This window comes from Phyllobates terribilis, unplaced genomic scaffold (genome assembly GCF_046119375.1).
Source record: "Phyllobates terribilis strain yellow unplaced genomic scaffold, ASM4611937v1 Scaffold_4__5_contigs__length_816908805, whole genome shotgun sequence".
Classification (NCBI taxonomy): domain Eukaryota; kingdom Metazoa; phylum Chordata; class Amphibia; order Anura; family Dendrobatidae; genus Phyllobates; species Phyllobates terribilis.
The window spans coordinates 416760853-416783671 of NW_027362764.1; the positions used below are offsets into that span (position 1 = coordinate 416760853).

Sequence of the window (22819 nt, forward strand, 5' to 3'; positions counted from 1 at the left end):
GTGGTAGCGTCACTGGCAGTAGATGCTGAGTTGATAGTAACAATCAAAGTTAGGTTTGAATCCAGAGGTCGGAATAGGAGAGAGGAAGGGCAAGGAGCTCAGGACATTTTCCACACTGTGTTGGACAGGACTTTAGAACCAGATTGGGATGACTATCAGTTGCTGTTGGTAGTGGAGGCTAACCAGCACCTGATCACTCTGATTGTGGTCATGGTGTCAGCGAGTCTTATGTGCAGTTATCCCAGGTGTGCGAAATAATTATTTTCCACATTGCTGGCCAGCGAATGTTTTATTATGTGCATGCGCTACAGGAGAAAGCTGTACTATGAATGTCCCACCTCAAGTTGGCTAGGAAAGCACATGAATTATCATCACCTGCTCTCGTGGGAAAAGTAACTTGGGCAGCAATATGAACAAGACTCAAGCTGTTCTCTTCCTTTTTCCCTGGTAGCCAGGCTTTTTTGTCAACTCTTTTCTCACCTGGCCAAGTTTTTGTTGATGCAGTTGCTTCTCTACCGCATAGCAGATTACACTGCCTTCCAGGAAATTATAGTGTGTGTTCAGACTTAATAGAAGATACCCAGCAGCCATTATTTCTTGCGGAATGGAGTGCTGCTCTGTGTTCTCATATTCAGAAGAATGTGAGCCGCTCAAAAGTTCACTGCATTGTTCATGGCCCTTTAGTCAAGGTTTTAAGTGGCAGCAACTACACCACCACAACTAGGACATGTGGTGACACCTCCTCCTACACTTTTTCTACACTCTCATTCATCAAAAATAGTAACAAGCAAGAGAGCTGCGCCTACTCCCACTCCTCAGTCTTTAAAAACTGCCTAGCTGTTTTATAGTTTATGAGCATGGGTGACAGAAGCCGTACAGTGGACGAATTGCTCCTCTGCATCTAATTTGCTGCAACTTTGCTGGATTGCTCACTATCAGGTGAAACTGGGAATTGTAGTACACAACAATCCCGGGAACATTGTGTCTACACATAGTTATGGGCTAACCTGGGAAGGATGGGGGTGGATTCTCTTCTGAAAATTCAAAGTTAAAAAATTGCTAATTTTTCAACAAATTATCCAACTTTATGCAATTTGTATGAATAAATGCAAATCTTATTGAACCTAAATGTACCAATATCATGAAGCACAAAGTGTCATGAAAAAAATCTCATAGTCACTAGATTTGGAAGAAGCATTCGAGAGTTATTGCCACATAAAGTGACAAAGATTTAGAAAAATGGGGCTCTGTGAGGAAAGAGAAAACAGGCTCCATTTACCCATAGCTGTTTATATGTTGAGGTGAATTTGACATTACTAAGGCTATCTTTGTCTTAACTAGCTAGAAACTGGTTGGATATAATCCTAAGAGACCTCAAAGTGTTACACACATTTTTTCAGGGCAAAGATTCACACATCTCTAATAACATATTTGAAAATAGGTTTACTAAAAATTGGGCTAGAAGCACTAAAAGCTAAAAAATAACAACCATTACTGACCTAATGAATCCCCTGTGGCTTAATAGCCTCGCTGGAGCTCTCCACTTATCTCTACTTACCTCTCTACCCACATGACCGCTGCAGCCTATCACTGCCATCAGCTGTGATACTGAGGTAGATGACAGATGTGGTTTCATAAATCTCAAAAAAGTTATATAAGGTTTGTTCATTTACATAGCTAAGATGGGCTAAGATCGATACATTACAATTTTACAAATTTCTCTGTGCTTCTCAAACACATCTTGAAAACTTTTGGATGCACAATTTCTGCTGAAATAATCTTTTGCTGACTAATTTATGTCCCATTTAGTTTTAAACAATGTACAAAAGTTTCCCTTGAAAATGTAATTGTTTGAAATGTTAGGAAATATGTAATTTCTTTTTTTTAGATACAACTTATTGGATATTTGAACAGTGCTAATACGTACTTATATTGTATGTCTATTATATAATGCAAAGCATAATGTGTATTTTTGTTTTGCTTCAGAAATTTGCTTATGCCATAACTCCTGAAAAGGAATATGATCTAATAGAAAGTGGAGAAGTGCGTCAGTTTAGTGTAAGTCTTTTAATATACTTCTTTAGAGACGTTGGTTTTAAAAGATAAAAGAGCTAAAAGCCTGTTTAACCCTTTCCTAAAATTAGATGTGCTGGCATGTCTAGGTGATTAAGCTGGCACAAGAGCTTGTGCCCTTCAAAATATCTGGGGGAACTTAGTTCAACTGACAGCTGAGGTCCTGCAGGTACAGCCTATTTAACTCACTAAACCTCTTCTTATCCCATCAGCACTCCCCTGTGACACGATCACAGGGTGGCGATAGTTGTCATGGCAAGTTGAGGTCTCTTTTAATCCTTCTAACATCTTAACAAAAAAAGCTATTTCAGTATTGAAGCCGGTGTGAAGTAGTCATATAAATGTTGATTATTAATTATTTTGTATGATATGACTATCTGTTTCATGGGCACAAAACATAAAAGTTTAAACGTTGCAAATTTTGAATATGTTTTATGAAAGTTTAGATATGTTCATAAATAAAATGCAAATTATATCGACCTCAATATACCGCAATCATAAAGTACAATGTGTCAAGAAAAACATTCTGAGAATCACTGGAATATGTAGAAGCATTCCAGGGTTATTGCCACATAAAATGATTTGTCAGATTTGAAAAATTTGGCCTCATCAAGAAGGTGAAAAATGCCTTTGGCAGGAATAAGTTAAATAGAGACTGTCACCCCAAAAATTAAGTTTTAACTTATCAGATCATATAAGGGAATTGGCTCTATAGAAAATTTTGATAAAAAAGGTTTATCAATTTTCTGGAACAAGAAACTTTTTAAAAATGTTCCATTAATTGAGGAGGGCTTGTTTTTTTTTTTGCGGGGTGAGGTGATGTTTTTGTTTTTAGCATTTTTGGTTACATATGACTATTTTCCCCATTTTTTTCTTAGTCTCATTAAGGGACTTAACTTGTTATCATCTGATTGCTAATTTACTGCAATACAACAGTTTTGTGGTATGTAAAGAAGTTCACGGTACGCTATGGCGGGTGCAGGGGCCATGGCAAATCATCACCACCCTGTTACCACATCGCTAGTGGATTCGTTTGACACCTGAAATTACACATCACCTGTACAGCACCTTAAATGCCACTCTCAGAGATTGAGAGCGAAATTAAAGAGGTTAACAGTACCAATCAAGCTCAGCTCTGATTGTTGCTGTTAGTGACAGTTCACCAAACACCTCTCTAGCTCCAGCACACCTCTCTTTGCAGAGCAAACTAACCAGCAGCTCTGTCTTTCTCTAGACTTCACACACTTCACTCTGCTGCTTTAACCCAGCTGTAAACCCCAGATTGGATCATAGGATCAACTTTTCCCAGCCAGGCTCTTTTGGTAACTCCAAAAACCAGAACCCCAAATCCAGTCACATTAAAATCTTTCGGTAACCTAGAATACAGCTTACATTACTGACACATATCTACCATCAAGAACCTGACCTCCTGCTTTCCTACAATATATAACTTTTTACAAACTAGGGGCACTGGATCCCTATTTGCATGATCAGTGGGCATTCCAATGATGTGATGCTCCTGGCAATCAGACACTTATCTCTCATCCACAAGTAGCTGTTATTCTGGGGACACCCCTTTAATGTAAACCGCATCTTATTTTGTTAACCATGAAAGATGTATCATTGTATTCTTAATAGTCACTGTCAACAGTAATAGAACTCTTTGCTAATATATGTTGGATGCCTGTAGCATAAAGTACGTTTTCGTTGTGTAACAGGTGTGATGCAACACTTCCTTCTTTCATCTGTGAAGGAAAAAAAGGAGTTGATGGAAGAAATTTCACTACTGTAGATGATCAACTTTGCACTGCATAGTGTGGGATACTGTGTAATATAACTAGTTGTAGAATAGATCTTCTATGCTCTCCACAAAAATAGTTGACCCCACTGACTATTTTAATAATAATAACCATAATAACATGAAAACATATAATAAAGCACTAATAACAAAATTTAACAGATATATAGAAAAAATTAAATCCATAATCTGATCATAAATATTCAAATTATTGATGGTAATGCTATAGAGTGTTGTACCAAAACCCAATCAAAATTGCTAGAAAGATATTGTATTCAACAGGAAAGAGCGAAATAAGAGTTGATTTTCTTTGGTCTGTCATTACTGTTGCTGCACTATTCACTGACTTAGTGGAGCATGCTAATCATAGGTTTAACAATGTAATTAGTAATGCATGCTACTGCCGGCCACATGTTTAATCAGGACATTGCCAGGACAATACCCTATTATTGCCACATTGTAATGCTACTTATTAGCTTCAATAATGAGAAAACCAGAACTGCTTCACACTTACTCAGGAGTTAAGAATGATTAAAGTTGTCCAAGTATTCAAGAGAATATGCTTTTAATAAATGAGCATTTAAGGCCAGCATCAAACTTTCAAAAATTTACAGTCCAAGTACATTATGTGATTTCTAGTTCAGTCGCGACTCTCCTGACCAAAACTCAATAACCTTATAGGTACAGTACAGACCAAAAGTTTGGACACACCTTCTCATTTAAAGATTTTTCTGTATTTTCATGACTATGAAAATTGTACTTTCACACTGAAGGCATCAAAACTATGAATTAACACATGTGGAATTATATGCTTAACAAAAAAGTGTGAAACAACTGAAAATATATCTTATATTCTAGGTTCTTCAAAGTAGCCACCTTTTGCTTTGATGACTGCTTTGCACAATCTTGGCATTCTCTTGATGAGCTTCAAGAGGTAGTCACCGGAAATGGTCTTCCAACAATCTTGAAGGAGTTCCCAGAGCACTTGTTGGCCCTCTTGCCTTCACTCTGCGGTCCAGCTCACCCCAAACCATCTCGATTGGGTTCAGGTCTGGTGACTGTGGAGGCCAGGTGATCTGGCGTAGCACCCCATCACTCTCTTTCTTGGTCAAATAGCCCTTACACAGCCTGGAGGTGTGTTTGGGGTCATTGTCCTGTTGAAAAATAAATGATGGTCCAACTAAACGCAAACCGGATTAAATAGCATGCTGCTGCAAGATGCTTTGGTAGCATGCTGGTTCAGTATGCCTTCAATTTTGAATAAATCCCCAACAGTGTCACCAGCAAAGCACCCCCACACCATCACACCTCCTCCTCCATTCTTCACTGTGGGAACCAGACATGTAGAGTCCATCCGTTCACCTTTTCTGCGTCGCACAAAGACACGGTAGTTGGAACCAAAGATCTCAAATTTGGACCAAAGCACAGATTTCCACTGGTCTAATGTCCATTCCTTGTGATCTTTAGCCCAAACAAGTCTCTTTTGCTTGTTGCCTGTCCTTAGCAGTGGTTTCCTAGCTGCTATTTTGCCATGAAGGCCTGCTGCACAAAGTCTCCTCTTAACAGTTGTTGAAGAGATGTGTCTGCTGCTAGAACTCTCTGTGGCATTGACCTGGTCTCTAATCTGAGCTACTGTTAACCTGCGATTTCTGAGGCTGGTGACTCGGATAAACTTATCCTCAGAAGCAGAGGTGACTCTTGGTCTTCCTTTCCTGGGGCGGTCCTCATGTGAGCCAGTTTCTTTGTAGCGCTTGATGGTTTTTGAAACTGCACTTGGGGACACTTTCAAAGTTTTCCCAATTTTTCGCACTGACTGACCTTCATTTCTTAAAGTAATGATGGCCACTCGTTTTTCTTTACTTAGCTGTTTTTTTCTTGCCATAATACAAATTCTAACAGTCTATTCAGTAGGACTATCAGCTGTGTATCCACCAGACTTCTGCACAACATAACTGATGGTCCCAACCCCATTTATAAGGCAAGAAATCCCACTTATTAAACCTGACAGGGCACACCTGTGAAGTGAAAACCATTTCCGGTGACTACCTCTTGAAGCTCATCAAGAGAATGCCAAGAGTGTGCGAAGCAGTCATCAAAGCAAAAAGTGGCTACTTTGAAGAACCTAGAATATAAGACATATTTTCAGTTGTTTCACATATTTTTGTTAAGTATATAATTCCACATGTGTTAATTCATAGTTTTGATGCCTTCAGTGTGAATGTACAATTTTCAAAGTCATGAAAATACAGAAGAATCTTTAAATGAGAAGGTGTGTCCAAACTTTTGGTCTGTACTGTATATGTCAAGTCAATCCATAATTTACTGTCTGTACTCAAATTGTAAATGTTGGATGTGTAAAGCCAGCCTAAGGATGGAGTCACGCGAGCGTATGTTGTCTCGAGCGACAGATTCAGGGCCGAGTATGCAAATGACACTCGGCTCAAACTCTGTCAGCATTTGAGCCGAGTGTCAGTGCACTGTGCTCCGATTCTCTCGCCTGAGAGAATTGCAGCACAGGTGCAGAAGAGAAGGAGGAAGCAATTTCTCCATCTCCTCCATTGCCGGCATCCATGGTAATCGGACTGCCCTCAGATGACATCCGAGGGCAGTCCGATGTTTCACATGGACCCATAGACTATTATGGGTGAGTGTGATCCAATTCTCTGATGCAATTGCAGCATTCAACGATTGTTTAATCGCAGATCTGAGCTGCCCCATGGAATAACACTGGTCCGAGTACTATGCGATGTCTTATAGCAATGTTGTATGCTCGTGTGATCGAGCCCATGTACTGACAGAAGATGAACTTCGAGGCATATTTATAAAAAAATAATAACATACATTTTGCATGTGCAAAGTCTCATTCATATTCATGCCAGTGCATGAGATAAAAGTACATAAATATAGTAAATGTTAAGTCTAATAATCCTATGGAAGTGCCCATTTTAGCTAATCATAGTCCATTGTCTGCTAATGTTTAGGAGAGTAGTAAGAAGTAATGTTAAAGATCATCTACAACGGCTTAACCCCTTCACAACCTTGGGTTTTGTTGTTTTTGCATTTTCGTTTTTTGCTCCCCTTGTTCCATAGCGTTTTTGTTTTGTGGTCAATATGGCCATGTGAGGGCTTATTTTTTGTGGGACGAGTTGTAATTTTCAACGCCATTACTAGTTTTACCATATCGTGTACGGGAAAACAGGAAAAAAATTCCAAGTGAGGTGAAATTGCAAAAAAAGTGCAATACCACAGTTGATTTTTATTTATTTATTTTACCACGTTCACTGAATGATAAAACTGACCTGCCATTATTATTCTCCAGGTCATTACGAGTTCGTAGATACCAAACATGTATAGGTTCCTTTTTATTTAAGTGGTGAAAAAAAATTCCAAAATTTGGTAAAAAAAAAATAGCGCCATTTTCCGAGACCCATAGTGTCTCAATTTTTCGGGATCTGGAGCTGGGTGAGGGCTTATTTTTTTGCGCGCCGGGCTGGCGTTTTTATTGATAACATTTTGAGGTAGATCGGATGTTTTGATCGCCCGTTATTGCATTTTATTGCAATTTTGCGGCGACCAAAAAACGTAATTCTGGCGTTTAGAATTATTTTCTCGTTACGCTGTTTACTGATTGGATTAATTCTTTTTTTATATTGATAGATCGGGCGATTCTGAACGTGGCGATACCAAATATGTCTATGTAGGGTTTTTTTTTTATTATTTTATTTTGAATGGGGAGAAAGGGGGGTGATTTAAACTTTTATATTTTTTTAATTTTTTTAATATTTTTAAAAACTTTTTTTTTTCACTTTTTGCTTGCTTCTATAATCTCCATAGGAGACTAGAAGCAGCAACTGTTCAATCGCCTCTGCTACATACAGGGTATCAGCAGATCCCCTGTATGCAGCAGAAATGGTCCTGTGCTATGAGCGCCCACCACTAGGTGGCGATCATAGTGACCAGCTCATGACAACCGCAGGCATCTGCTGCAGACCCTGAGTTGTCATGCCCGCCCATCGGTGACCCGTGATCACGTGACGGGGGTTGCCAATGTGCGGGGCTTAGGACGCGCTTCCCGGAAGCGCGCGTTAAATGCCGCTGTCGGAGATTGACAGCGGCATTTAACATGTTAACAGCCGCGGGAGGATCGCGATTCCACCCGCGGCTGTTGCGGGCACATGTCAGCTGTAATAATCAGCTGACATGTGCTCGGTTCAGTGCGGGCTCACCGCCGGAGCCCTCACTGAACCGGGGTATTACGGCCTGTGCGTACTAATACGTCACAGGCTTTAAACGGGTTTTAAAGTAGTTGGCTTCCAATTTAGGGTTCACTTCCTATGGTATATGTGTGCTTTAATGTATTCATTAGAGACAGAGTATAAATGAATCTAAAAATTAATTGAAAAGTAGTCATTTGGAGGGGTGGTCTTCACAGTACTGTGCAAAAGTATAAGGCAGGTGTGGAAAAATTGCTACTAAAGAATGTCTTTAAAAATAGAAGTGTTAATAATTCATTTTTTATAAACAAAATGTAAATGAACAAAAAGAAATATAAATCAGATCGATATTTGGTGTGACTAAAGGATCAATTCTTCTAGGTTCAATTGCACGCAGTTTTTGAAGGAACTCATGAGGGTGGTTGTTCCAAACATCTTGGAGAACTGATCACAGATGTCCTGTGGCTATAGGCTTCCACAAAATTTTGTTTCTTCATTTAGGCTATGTGCCCACGATGCAGAAATGCTCAGGATTTTTTCCTGAGCGTTTCTGCATCTCCCTGGCAGAAAAAAACGCATGCGGATTGTACATGCGGATTGTACATGCGTTTTCCTGCCAGGGACATGCGGAAGTGAAGCGTTCTTCACTTGCATTTCCACATGCGGGTTGATAAGCACTTTCCAAGCGATTTTAGCATCACTTGCAAAGTGCTTATCAACTTGGTCACACTATATAAATCCATGCAAACAGCATGGATTTATATAGTGTGACCCGAGAGAATGTCAAAAAATAAATCTATACTTACCTTCCGATGGCCCCCGCAGTCTTGCTTCACCGTCCCGGCTGCCGGCAGATCGCGCTACACTGAAGGACCTGCCGACGTCAGCGTCGCGTGACCTGTCACATGACTATGACGTCAGAGCAGGTCCTTCAGTCCATCGCGAACTACCGGCAAGTGAAGAGAAGGAGAGCGGGGGCCATCAGAAGGTAGGTATATATTTATTTTTTATTTTATTCTTTTTCTTACAGTTTTCTATGGTACCCAGGTCCAGAGGAGAGTCTCCTCTCCTTTATACCTGGGTACCATCCGCACATTAGAACGCATGGAATGTGCATCTACATATACAGTGATGCGTAATCCATGGGGTCTAATGCAAGTCAATGGCGGTGAAAACGCGGCACTTCCGCAAAATAATTGGTAGTGCTGCATTTTTTTCCGCAATAATAATCCGCAGCTAAAATTTCCGCAGCATGTGCACAGCACATGCGGATTATCATTGGGGAACATGGCAGGCCTTCTACAATGCGTTTTTTAAGCGTTTCTGCAGCGTTTTTGCCGCTGCGGAAACGCTTATAAAGCGCATCGTCGGCACACAGCCTTAATCCCAGACAGACTTGATGATGTTGAGATTAGGGCTGTGTGGAGGCCATACTCATGTTCTTCTTTATGTTGATAACTTTTCTTAATGACATTAGGTGTACGTTTTTGGTCAATACCATCCCCCCGTCGCGACCGCGACCAATCAGTAGAGCGGTGTTTAAATTTGGCGCCAATAATGCTGATTGGTCGCGGCCGGCGACCGCGACCAATCAGGAGAGCATTGTTTACATTTGGCGCCAATAATGCTGATTGGTCGCGGCCGCCGACCCGGACCAATCGGCTAAGCGGTGTTTAAATTTGGTGCCAATAATGCTGATTGGTCGCGGCCGTCAACCCGGACCAATCAGCAGAGCGTTGTTTAAATTTGGCGCCAAACTCGCTGATTGGTCGCGGCTGGCGGCCGCAACCAATTAGCAGAGCGGTGTTTAAATTTGGCGCCAATCTCGCTGATTGGTCGCAGCTGGCAGCCGCGACCAATTAGCAGAGCGGTGCGTTGTTTAAATTTGGCGCCAATCTCGCTGATTGGTCGTGGTCCGCCGGTGGCCGCGACCAATCAGCAGAGCGTTGTTTAAATTTGGCGCAAATCTTGCTGATTGGTCGCGGCTGCGACCAATTAGCAGAGCATTGATTAAATTTGGCGCCAATCTCGCTGATTGGTCGCGGTCGGCCGGCGGCTGCGACCATTCAGCAGAGCGTTGTTTAAATTTGGCGCCAATCTCGCTGATTGGTCGCGGCTGGCTGGAGGCCGCGACCAATCAGCAGAGCGTTGTTTAAATTTGGCGCCAATCTCGCTGACTGGTTGCGGCTGGCCGGAGGCCGCGACCAATCAGCAGAGTGTTGTTTAAATTTGGCGCCAATCTCGCTGATTGGTCGCGGCTGGCGGCCGCGACCAATCAGCAGAGCGTTGTTTAAATTTGGCGCCAAAATTGCTGATTGGTCGCGGCCGGCGGCCTCGACCAATCAGCAGAGCGTTGTTTAAATTTGGCGCCAATCTCGCTGATTGGTCGCGGCTGGCGGCCTCGACCAATCAGCAGAGCGTTGTTTAAATTTGGCGCCAATCTCGCTGATTGGTCGCGGCTGGCTGGAGGCCGCGACCAATCAGCAGATCACTGTTTAAATTTGGCGCCAATCTCGCTGATTGGTCGCGGCCAGCCAGAGGCCACGACCAATCAGCAGAGCGTTGTTTAAATTTGGCGCCAATCTCGCTGACTGGTTGCGGCTGGCCGGAGGCCGCGACCAATCAGCAGAGTGTTGTTTAAATTTGGCGCCAATCTCGCTGATTGGTCGCGGCCGGCCAGAGGCCACGACCAATCAGCAGAGTGTTGTTTAAATTTGGCGCCAATCTCGCTGATTGGTCGCGGCTGGCGGCCGCGACCAATCAGCAGAGCGTTGTATAAATTTGGCGCCAAAATTGCTGATTGGTCGCGGCCGGCGGCCTCGACCAATCAGCAGAGCGTTGTTTAAATTTGGCGCCAATCTCGCTGATTGGTCGCGGCTGGCGGCCTCGACCAATCAGCAGAGCGTTGTTTAAATTTGGCGCCAAAATCGCTGATTGGTCGCGGCAGGAGATTTACATGGAAACCCCAATATAAGTGCTCAGTGTAGAGCGTCAGAAAAATGTGATCCAAAATGTTATGTAAAATGTTCGCAATAAAAGCTTCAACTCAATCCACAATAAAAGGCCCCCAGTCAGGTCCGTCATTTGTTATCAGAAATATAGGGGGCTTCCAATGTACAGGTAGTACAAAGGCTCCAGTGAATTCTGTGCTCCCAAATCCAAATGCCCCCTCCCTTCTGAGCCCCAGTGGGCCTAAACAACATTTAGCATCCACATGTTTGGCATTTCTGTAGCGATGAGAGCCCACCTAATTTACGGGTGCGTGTCTCCAGAAGCATGAGCTGGGCACAACATTGCTCGGTACGCAATACAACGTACTAGTCACTACAATGGCAGTTTGCAATTTTCACTAAGAAACATCCGCTGCTGCTTGTTTCTAGAAGACACCCATGGAGTCAAAATCATCACTACACCTGTAGATAAATTCCCAAAGAAGTAAAATTTCCAAAATGGGGTCACTTGAGCGGGTTTCTGCTCTTCTAGCACTTAGGGGCTCTGTATATGGAGTCCACATACTATTCAAGGAAAATCTGAGGTCCATCAGGCAAATAGCGCTCTGTCCCTCCCGAGTCTCGCCGCATGGCTAAGCAGTACTGTACAGCCACATATGGGGTATGTCTACATTTAGCAGAAATAGTGGGACAAATTCTGGTGCAATTTTTACCCATTTCCCTGTGTGAAAATGTAAATTCTGGGGCTAAAACAAAATTTTGGTGTTAAAAATGGAATAATTTTTTTCTTCACTGCCCAATGGTATAAAGTTCTGTGACCCACCTGTGGTGTCAATATGATCACTGAACCCCTATATGAATTCATTGGGAGGTGTAGTTTGTAAAATGGTGTCTCTTATGGGGGGTCTTCTGTTCTGGCATCTCAGGGGCTCTGCCAATGTGACATGGCACCCTGAAACCAGTCCAGCAAAATCTGAACTCCAATATGTCGCTTCTTCCCTTCTGTGCTTTGCACTGTGCCTCAAAAGTAGTTTTCGACCACATATGGGGTATCGGCGTACTCTGGAGAAATTTCACAACAAATTTTGGGGTCCATTTTCTCCTGCTATCTTCATGAAAATTAAAAAAATTGTGGCTCTTACCACATTTTTATTAAAAAATTTAGGGCTAATACCACATTTTTGTGGGAAAAATATATTTTTTTCATTATAGATCAACATTGTAAAATTCTGTTAAGCACCTGTGGATTCAAGGTGCTCATGACATGCCTAGATAAATTCCTTGAGGGGTTTAGTTTCCAAAATGGGGTCACTTGCTGGGGTTTTCCACTGTTTAGGCAATCAGGTGCTCTCAACACGCGACATGATAACCGCAGACCATTCTGTCAAAGTCTGCATTCTAAGTCATCACTGCTTCCTTTCTGAGCCCTGCTGTGCTTCCAAACAGTAGTTTTCCTCCACATTTGGGTATTGACGTACTTAGGACAAATTGCACAACAAATGTTAAGTTAAATTTTTCCTCTTACCCTTATAAAATGCAAAATTTGGGGCTAAAACAACATTTTTGTGGGAAAAATCTGTTTTTTTTTATTTTCACGGCTCAACGTTCTAAACTTTTGTGAAGCACCTGGGGGTTCAAGGTGCTCACCACACATCTAGATAAGTTCCCTGACGGGTCTAATTTCCAGAATGGTATCAATTGTGGGGGTTCCACTGTTTATGCACATCAGCGCTCTTCAAATGCTACTTGGCTAATTATTCCAGCAAATTTTACATTCAAAAAGTTAAATGGCGCTTCTTCCCTTCGAAGCCTTGCCGTGCACCTGGCGTGCTCAGGAAAAATTGCACAACAAATTTTGGGGTCCATTTTCTCCTGTTACCCTTGTGAAAATAAAAAATTAGGGCTAAAAGAACATTTTTGTGAAAAAAGTTAAATGTTTTTTACTTTTTCCTTCCACATTCCATTAATTCATGTGAAGCACCTGAATGGTTAATAAACCTGTTAAATGTGGTTTTGAGCACTTTGAGGGGTGCAGTTTTTATAATTGTGTCACTTTTGGGTATTTTCTGTCATATAGGCTTCCCATAGTGACTTCAAATGTGATGTGGTAGCTAAAAAAATAGTTTTGTAAATTTTGTTGGAAAAATGTGAAATCACTGGTCAACTTTTAACCCTTATAACTTCCTAACAAAAAAATGATGTTTCAAAAATTGTGCTGATGTAAAGTAGACATGTGGGAAATGTTATTTATTAACTATTTTGTGTGGCATAACTCTGATTTAAAGGCATAAAAATTAAAAGTTTGAAAATTGCAAAATGTTCTAAACTTTTGCGAAATTTCAATTTTTTTTTCCACAAATAAACGCCAGTCATATCAAACAAATTTTACCACTAGCATGACAATATGTCATGAAAAACAGTCTCAGAATCGGAGCGATCCGTTGAAGCATTCCAGAGTTATTGCCTCTTAAATTGACACGTAAGATTTGTAAAATTTGGCCTGGTCATGAAGGTGAAAACAGCCTTGGGGGATGAAGGGGTTAATTTATGTTTTAAGGACGGGGGTCAATAACTTTTTTGCACAGGGCCCTGTAAGTTTTGATCTATTTTTCTCTTAATAATAAAGACCTTCATTTAAAAACTGCATTTTGTGTTTACTTGTGTTATCTTTGTATATTATTTAAATTTGTTGAGTTATATGGAACATTTAAAGGGGTATTACCATCTCAAAGATCCTATCCCAATATGTAGTAGGTGTAATAATAATAATATTAGCACATACCTCCAATTAGAAATGTAGTATAGTTTTTCTGATTGGCTATGTCTCTTTCCTCATGTGCAGGCATTCCAGGGCCTTAGGTATTCATGGTTACGTCCACTGATATAGTGACAGTTATCTAGCTGCCAGTGACCGTAACTGTGGACACCTAAGGTCCCGCAATACCTGCACATGAAGTAAGTGACATAGCGAATCAAAAATACTATACTACATTTCTAATTGGAGGTATTTGCTAATATTATTATTATTACTACACCTACTACATATTGGGATAGGATCTTGGAGATGGGAATACCCCTTTAAGTGTGACAAACATGCAAAAGAATAAGAAATCAGGAAGGGGGCAAACACTTTTTCACACCATTGTATTTGAGTTAGTTTGTGAAATTTTATACAAGATTTTAAGAAAGCAGCATGTCAGAAATGCAGCTTAAACTACGAAAATGCCCTTTTGAAAAACTCAAAATAAAATGACGGTCTTCGCCAAAAATACTTTTAAAATAGTGCATTTATAAAGGACCTTAAAAAAACAAAAATAACCAAATGTGCTAATTTTACAAAGTAAAACATATGATAAATTTCCTCCCCCGCATAGTATTTTGCATATCATATTTGGGCGGATTTGAATGTTAGAAGGAGATTGTACAGTATATGGCAGATCAGAGTGTGAGGAGAGAGGAATGCATTTTAGGCTGTGTGCCCACGATGCGTTTTTTTAAGGGTTTCCGCAGCGGCAATTCCGCTGCAGAAATGCTTAAAAAATGCTTGGTAGAAGGCCTGCCATGTTCCCCAATGATAATCCGCATGTGCTGTGTACATGCTGTGGAAATTTCCGCTGTGGAAAAAAACGCAGCACTACCAATTGTTTTGCGGAAGCGCTGTGTTTTCGCCGCCATTGACTTGCATTGGATTCCGCATCACTGCATTTGTACATGCGCATTTCAATGTGCGGATGGTACCCGGGTCTGGAGGAGAGGAGACTCTCCTCCGGACCCGGGTACCATAGAACCTGTAAAAAAAAGAATAAAATAAAAAATAAATATTATACTTACCTTCTGATGGCCCCCAGTGTGCTTGTATTGGTTTGCCAGCAGCTCGCGGTGGACTCAAGGACCTGCACTGACGTCATTTAGTCATGTGACGGGTCAAGCGACCGCTGACGTCGGCAGGTCCTTCAGTGTACTGCGAGCTGCCGGCAAGCCAGGACGCATCGCATAAAGACTCCGGGGGCCATCAGAAGGTAAGTATATATTTATTTTTTTATTTTTTACCATTCGTTACGGTCACACTATATAAATCCATGCCGGTTGCAAGAATTTATATAGTGTGACCAAGTTGTCAAGCACTTTCCAAATGATGCTAAAATCGCTTGGAAAGAGCTTGTCAACCCGCATGTGAAATGCATGTGAAGAACGCTTCACATCCGCTTGTCCCTGGCAGGAAAACGCATGTACAATCCGCATGTACAATCCGCATGCGTTTTTTCTGCCAGGGAGATGCAGAAACGCTCAGGAAAAAATTCGGAGCATTTCTGCATCGTGGGCACATAGCCTAAGTCTTCACATAAGCTGTGCTTTATCATAATTTAGATATTGAGGGGCTCACATAAATTGTGGCTGAGTTCAGAGGGAAATGATAGCACACACAGCAGACTCTGCAATGTGTGGAAGGAAAATCATTCACTTTTTAGGATTAGTGACTATTGGAACAAAGGAGAAGAGTTTCTGTTCTGTTCTGTTGAAGGAGAAATCAGTACAGGAAAAAATGGAATTACCATTCTGCATGCACAGAACTTAACATCTGTATTTCTGGTAAATACATTTTGCATATCAAGGGTTGGAAAATAAATTAAGATTTTTACTAACAGTTCATCCCTTACAACTCAGGGTAATCATTATATAATCACATGTAAAAAATATTTCCATGTGAAAGATGTCCATAGCATTTGAACCCAATGTTGACATTCAACATATGATTTTTATAAATCCAGCCTATGATTCTAAATTGATTAATTTCCTTCGCTATTATTATTTTTATTATTCTTTTCCAGTATTCACTGAAAAATATCAGATAGGCTATGCGCCCACGATGCAGAATTGAAGCAGAAAATTTCTGCAGCGTTTCTGCATGTTCTTGGCAGTAAAAATGCTTGCGGATTTTACATGCGTTTTTTAAGCGTTTTTGCTGAGTTTTTACATGCGGATTTGACTTGCGTTTTTCAAATGCATTGTGACCTCAAATGCGCATGCGGAAACGCACAAATAGTGGACATGCTGCAGATTTGGGATCATGGGGCACGGATTACCAAGCGTTTTTCAAGCGTTTACGCTGCGGAAATTCCGCATCAAAAAAGCTTGAAAAATACATAGTGGGCACACAGCCATAACCTCTTCAGAGATGAAGATCACTAGAACGCTAGTACCACCTATACCACATGTATCAATCATAAAAGTCTTAATCGACCCTTTAACCCCTTCATGATCTTTGACATACCTATAAGTCATGGTCAGGTAGGAGTTTCTGACCTTTGACGTATAGGTACGTCATGGCGGTTGTGAGCTGCACAGGAGCTGTGCCCAAGTGATCGACGCCTGCAGCTCGTCTTACATGATAGCCGAGCCCTGGCACTCACAGCCAGGAGTCGTTCAAGCACTGCCTCCAGCTATTTAACCCCCTAAATGCAGCGATCGATTTCGATATATTTGGGAGGTTAGGAGAGGGAGGGGGCTCCCTCTCCCTTCCGATTGACCGCCCCCGGTGATGCCATTGTGTGGGCCCGATCATTGTCATGACAACCCGAGGACATCATGATGACCCCCGGGTCTGCCAGCTTCGGTAGCCTGGTTAGACCATGCCAGGAGCATGGTCTAGGAGGCTTCTGTCAGTGTAACACTGACAGGTATAGTGCACTGCAATGCTGGTTCATTGGTTCATTGCAATACATTAAACCAGCGTTTAGTGTAATAAAAATTAAGGTCCCATACACAGAAGTAAAAAAGTTCAAAAAAAGTTGAAAAAAATGTAAAAAATATATAAAAAACCCCACAAAATAAATAAAAAAAAGAAAAATCATTATTCCAATAAGTGGGTATATGTACAGTATGTAAAACAAAAATAAACAAAAAAAGTACACATATTTGGTATCGCACATCCAGAGCTACCAGATCTATAAAACTGTCACACTAGTTAAACCCTTAAGGCTATGTGCCCACGATGCAGAAATGCTGCATATTTTTTACGCTTCTCCCTGGCAGGAAAACGCATGTGTTTTTTACATGCGTTTTTCCCGCAGGTAGAAGCGTTTGTCAAGCGTCTTTGCATGCATTTCTGCATGCGGGTTATCAAGCGTTTTTCCAAGCGATTTTAGCATCACTTGGAAAAGTGCTTGACAACTTGTTCACACAATATAAATCCATGCAACCGGCATGGATTTATATAGTGTGACCAAGTAATAGTTAAAAAGAAGAATAAGAATGGTAAGAAATAAAAAAAAAAGATTATACTCACCTTCCGGTGTCTTCCCGGTGTTATCTCTGCTGCGTCCGGTGTCTTGCAATGCTCGCGGTGGTGTGAAGGACCTGCGGTGACGTCATTGAGTCATGTGATGGGTCACATGACTCAGTGACGTCATGGCAGGTCCTTCACAACAGCGCGAGCATTGCAAGAAACCGGACGGCGTGGACAAAACACCGGAAGACATCAGAAGGTGAGTATAAACTTTATTTTTTATTTTAAATTCTTTTTTTTACAGATTCTATGGTACCCAGGTCTGGATGAGCCTCTCCTCTCCTCCAGACATGGGTACCATCCGCACATTAGAACGCGCCAATTACGCAAGTACAGATCCAGTCTTGCGGAATTGGCGCGTTCTAATGCAAGTCAATGGCGGCGATTACGCTGCGGGTCCGCAAAATTAATAGACATGCTGCGGATTTTTGAGCGCAGCATAAACGCTGTGGAAAAATACGCAGCATGGGCATTGACAGTGCAGAATTGCATTGGAGACCATGGGGGAAGGTTTACCAAGCGTTTCCCAAGCGTTTACGCTGTGGAAATTCCGCAGCGTAAACACTTGAAAAACGCATCATGGGCACACAGCCTAAGTAAAAAACAAAAATAAAGAACGTGGAAAAAAACTATGGTTTTTCATCATGCTGCCAAGCAAAAAGTGGAATAAAACACGATAAAAAACTCAAATATATATAAAAATGGTATTGTTGAAAATGTAATCTTGTCCCACAAGAAACAAGCCGCCATACAGCTCCATCGGCTGAGAAATAAAAAAGCTGTAGCTTTCAGAATATAGAGATGCAAAAACTATTATTTTTTCTATAAAATAGACTTTATTGTGTAAAAGTATCAAAACATAAAAAAATTAGGTAATGTGGTAACGCTGTAAATGTACTGACCTGCAGAATAAAGCTGTCTTATCAATTTTACAACACAGTGAATGGCATAAAAAACCCTCCCAAAAACCAATTCCTGAATTGCTGTTTTTAGTTCATTCTGCCTCATATGATATTAATAAAAATGGCAACTTGTCCTGCAAAAAACAGGTCCTGACATGACTGTCAGCAGAAATATAGAAAACTTATAGCTCTCAAAATATGACAATGCAAAAATGTGTTTTTTCAAAGAAAAAAAAACATTTTTTTGGTGTGTGATAATAGGCAAACATAAAAAAAGATATAAATCTGGTATCACTTAATCACTTATACCGCTTGAGGATCGGTGTAAAAAATAAATCAAACCATTGCTTGAACTGCTGGTGATTTGTTCATTCTGTCTCTCAAAGATCGCAGTAAGGCTTAGCACTCATATATCTCGCACTCTATGCTAAGCACTTACATTTAGGTTTCTGTTTAAATCTCTGAAATATGTGATTCAGAGAGAACCCCAGGAGGAAGATTCCTTATAATGAGGCAGATGGAAACACTTTGGGCCTATGATCCGGTGGTGTCCATCTTTTTTAGCGTGTATAAAAGCATGTCTGGTCACAGTTTAGTGCACCCCTGAAAAGAAGAACACCGCTGAACAGAGACTAGATGGAGTACAGAGTATCTCTGTTGCCTAATTATAGTGAATGGATTCCTCAATGGTTTCATCTGAATCACGTCATTCGGAGATTTTGATGGAAACCCCGATGTACGTTCTCAGCATAGAGTGCAGGATAAATGTGGTCCAGAATATTATGTAAAATGTTTCCATTAAAAGATTCAACACAATCCACAAAACAAGTCCCCACTCAGGTCGGTCATCTGTTAATATAAATATAGAGGGCTTCCACATTACTGGTAGCACAAAGGCTATGGCTCCTCGCCCCACAAAAGAAATCCAGCAAATTTTGCTCTCCCAAATCCAAATGCCCCTCTCACTTCTGAGCCCCACAGTGTGCTTAAACACAATTTGGCTCCACATGTTTGGCATTTCTGTAGCCATGAGAGACTGCTTAATTTATGAGGTCCATGTGTCCAGAAGCATGAGCTGGGCACAATGTATGGGAACTGCAATGTCCTGGTTACTACAATCCATAGCTGCTTGTTTCTGGAAAATACTTATGGAGTTAAAGCCGTCACCAAACCTGTAGATAAATTCGCAAAGGAGTGTTATTTACAAAATTGGGTCACTTGAGAGGGGATTTGATATTCTGGCACTTAGGGGCTCTGTATATGGAGTCCACAAACTATTCAACAAAAATTAGTTCCACCCAATTGTGCGCTCCAAAAGTTGAATGGTGCTCCTTACCCTGCCCTGCACTCAAAAAGGTAGTTTTCCACCACATATGGGGTATCGTGTACTCAGGAGAAACTGCACAACAAAATAAATTTTTTTCATTCAACATTGCTCTGGTGAAGCCCATAAGGGGTTACTAAACATCTTGAATATGGTTTTGAGCACTTTGAGGGGTGTAGTTTTTAAAATGGTGTCACTTTTGGGTATTTTCTGTCACATAGGCCCCTCAAAGTCACTTCAATTGTGATGTGGTCCTTTTTAACCCTTCTAACTTCCTAATTAAAAACTATGTTTCAGAAATGATGCTGATGTAAAGTAGACATGTGGTAAATGTTATTTATAAACTATTTTGTGTAGTATAACTGTCTGGTTCAAGGGCATAAAAATTCAAAGTTTGAAATTTGCAACATTTTCAAACTTTTTAATTTTTTTTCCGATATTTTCATAAATAAGCGCAAATCATATTGACCAAAATTTAACACTAACATGAAGTACAATATGTCACAAAAAACATTCTCAGAATCACTGGGATATGTTGACGCATTCCTGAGTTATTAGCTCATGAAGTAACACTAGTCAAAATTCCCAGAGTAGCATTGCATAGCCCATAAGTCTCCTTATACCTACTTGGCACAATCCACAAAGAGAAAAAATACCCTTTAGGCACCCTGAAACATACCACAACTCTAAATAAATGAAACATACCACACACTCATCTAATTAACTGTACTATTATTGGTTCAAATTTTAAAGGCTGTTGATGTCCTTTTAGTAAGGACTGATAGTACTGTATTAATGTATACTGTGTTTGAAGTTCTTTGAATCTAAAAATCATAAGTCCCATGTTAGACCAAGCAAATTTACTTTCACCCCTTAAAGCCCACCTGTCAGCAGGATTGTGCACAGTAAACCATATAGACTGTCAGATGGGCGCCGTTACACTGATTAAAATAATACCTTTGCTGATGAAATCTGTGCTGTGGTTCTTTTTAATCTTTATTTTCATTCCTGATATAATGATATGCTCGTGCTTCGGGGCAGACCTTTGCGGAGGGGCTTTATGTGGTGCTCTGCTTATGTATTCCACTGTATGACATCTGACAGGTCACTGTGTCTTCAGTGACCTGCCTACTATTTTAAATACTGCCTGTGTAATTGTGGTAGAAATCTAGAAATTTACATGTAACAAAATGGCTCCACAGCCCACGGATGCACATTAACATCTCTTGTTTGTCGAGAGGTGCTACTGTGCAAGTGCCGCCGCCGGGGCCAAATTGCTGCAGGCAATTTTTTTTTTCCTCCAGCAAAATGGTGCTTGCAAGCGACAGATGCTACTGTGCATGCGCGGGTGCCATTTTGCTTAAGGAAAAAGAACTTGCCTGTTGCAATATGGCGCCGCCGGCCACGCTTGTGCAGTAGCATCTGTCGGCAAACAAGAGATGCTACTGCGCATGTGCGAGCGGTGGGGCCATTTTGTTACATGTAAATTTCTAGACTTCTACCACAATTACATAGGCAGTATTTCAAATAGTAGGCAGGTTACTGAAATCACAGTGACCTGTCAGAAGCCACACAGTGGAATACATAAGCAGAGCATCAGTTACAGACCCTTCCCAAAGGCCCACCCTGAAGCACAAGCATATCATTATATCAGGAATGAACGGATTTCATCAACAAAGGTATCATTTTAATCAGTGTAATGGCGCCCACCTGAAAGTGTATGGGGTTTGCTAAGCACAATCTTGCTGACAGGTGCGCTTTAAGGATGCAGTCTAGTTCCTTACTTAACATCATCACTTTTATTTTGCTTTCTATTTTTTAAATTATTGTCCTTAGTAAAGAATATCATTGCAATATTATATTAACTGGAGTCACTACATGGCATTGCACAGAATGCTTCCAGAAAATCCATAGTGACTGTAAATGCAGGCTCCATGGAAAAGTTTCTATTATGTGTCTATTCGAGCCTACTTCATTAGTTCAAAATAGCATTGTATATTACAGAAATATATTTGTTACTTGGTTTATGAATTTGCTTCACATAACTAAAAATATGTTTCTTAATGTTTCTTATTAGCTTCACCATTGGTTGAGTGTGTAAGACAATGAACAAAAGGCATCCGAATATCATCGTCTGTTTCCGGAAGATTCACAAGACATGTAGCAAGAAAAGATAACATTTATGATATAATCTCTGATTTGAGACATTATTGTGTCTTTTAAGAAAGATTTCGTCTTAAGAATGTTTGCTCAGTGTCTTAGAATCCACATAGGTGTCAAAGCTGTCTTGTCGTCATGATGATTTTTTTTTAAGTATTTTCCAGTATCTTTCATATGATACTCTATATACACAATGTAAAGAATATTCAAACACATACTTAACATTTACATAAGACACAGTGTGCCAAAATTTAAGAAGCCTAAGGCTAAGTGCCCACGATGCAGAAATGTTGCAGATTTTTTTCCGCATCTCCCTGGCAGGAAAAAACGCATGCGGATTTTACATGCATTTTTCCTGCCAGGTAGAAGCATTTGTCAAGCGTTTTTGCATGCATTTCTGCGTGAGGGTATCAAGCGCTTTTCCAAGCGATTTTAACATCACTTGGAAAAGTGCTTGACAACTTGGTCACACTATTTAAATCCATGCAACCGGCAAGGATTTATATAGTGTGACCAAGTTAATAGTTAAAAAAAATAATAAAAATGGCAAAAAATAAAATTATACTCACCTTCCTATGGCCCCCGGTCTCCTGTACGATGCGTCCAGTCTCTTGTACGGCTTGCGATGGTCTAAAAGGACCTTCCATGACGTCATTTAGTCATGTGACAGGTCACGCGATAGCTGACGTCGGTGGTCGCGTGACCTGTCACATGACTAAATGACGTCATGGAAGATCCTTTTAGACCCTCGTACAAGAGACCAGACGCATCGTACAGGAGACTGGGCACCATCGAAAGGTAAGTATAATGTTTATTTTTTATTTTAGATTCTTTTTTTAACAGGTACTATGGTACCCGGGTCTGGAGGGGAGTCTCCTCTTCTCCAGACCCGGGTACCATCCGCACATTGAATCGCTTAATATCTGCATGTGCACATGTAGTCATACGGATATTAAGCGATTCAATGCAAGTCAATGGCGGCAATAACGCTGCGGGTCCACAAAAATAATGGACATGCTGCGTATTTTTCTGTAATGATAATCTGCAGCGGAAATTTTCACAGCATGTGCACAGCACATGCGGATTATCATAGGGGACCATGGGGCACGTA

At 40.8% G+C, this 22819-nt stretch overlaps 1 protein-coding gene across 1 annotated transcript in view; it reads left to right on the forward strand.

Annotated features, from left to right (window-relative positions):
- Nucleotides 1–22300, forward strand: part of SLC6A3 (solute carrier family 6 member 3) — a 312104-nt gene extending 289804 nt beyond the window's left edge. Inside the window, exons 14-15 of the mRNA XM_073678618.1 lie at nt 1987–2058; nt 21626–22300. Coding sequence (XP_073534719.1) covers nt 1987–2058; nt 21626–21649 — 96 coding nt within the window. The 3' untranslated portion in view covers nt 21650–22300. The remainder of the gene's footprint in view (nt 1–1986; nt 2059–21625) is intronic.
- The last annotated feature ends 519 nt before the right edge of the window (nt 22301–22819 follow it).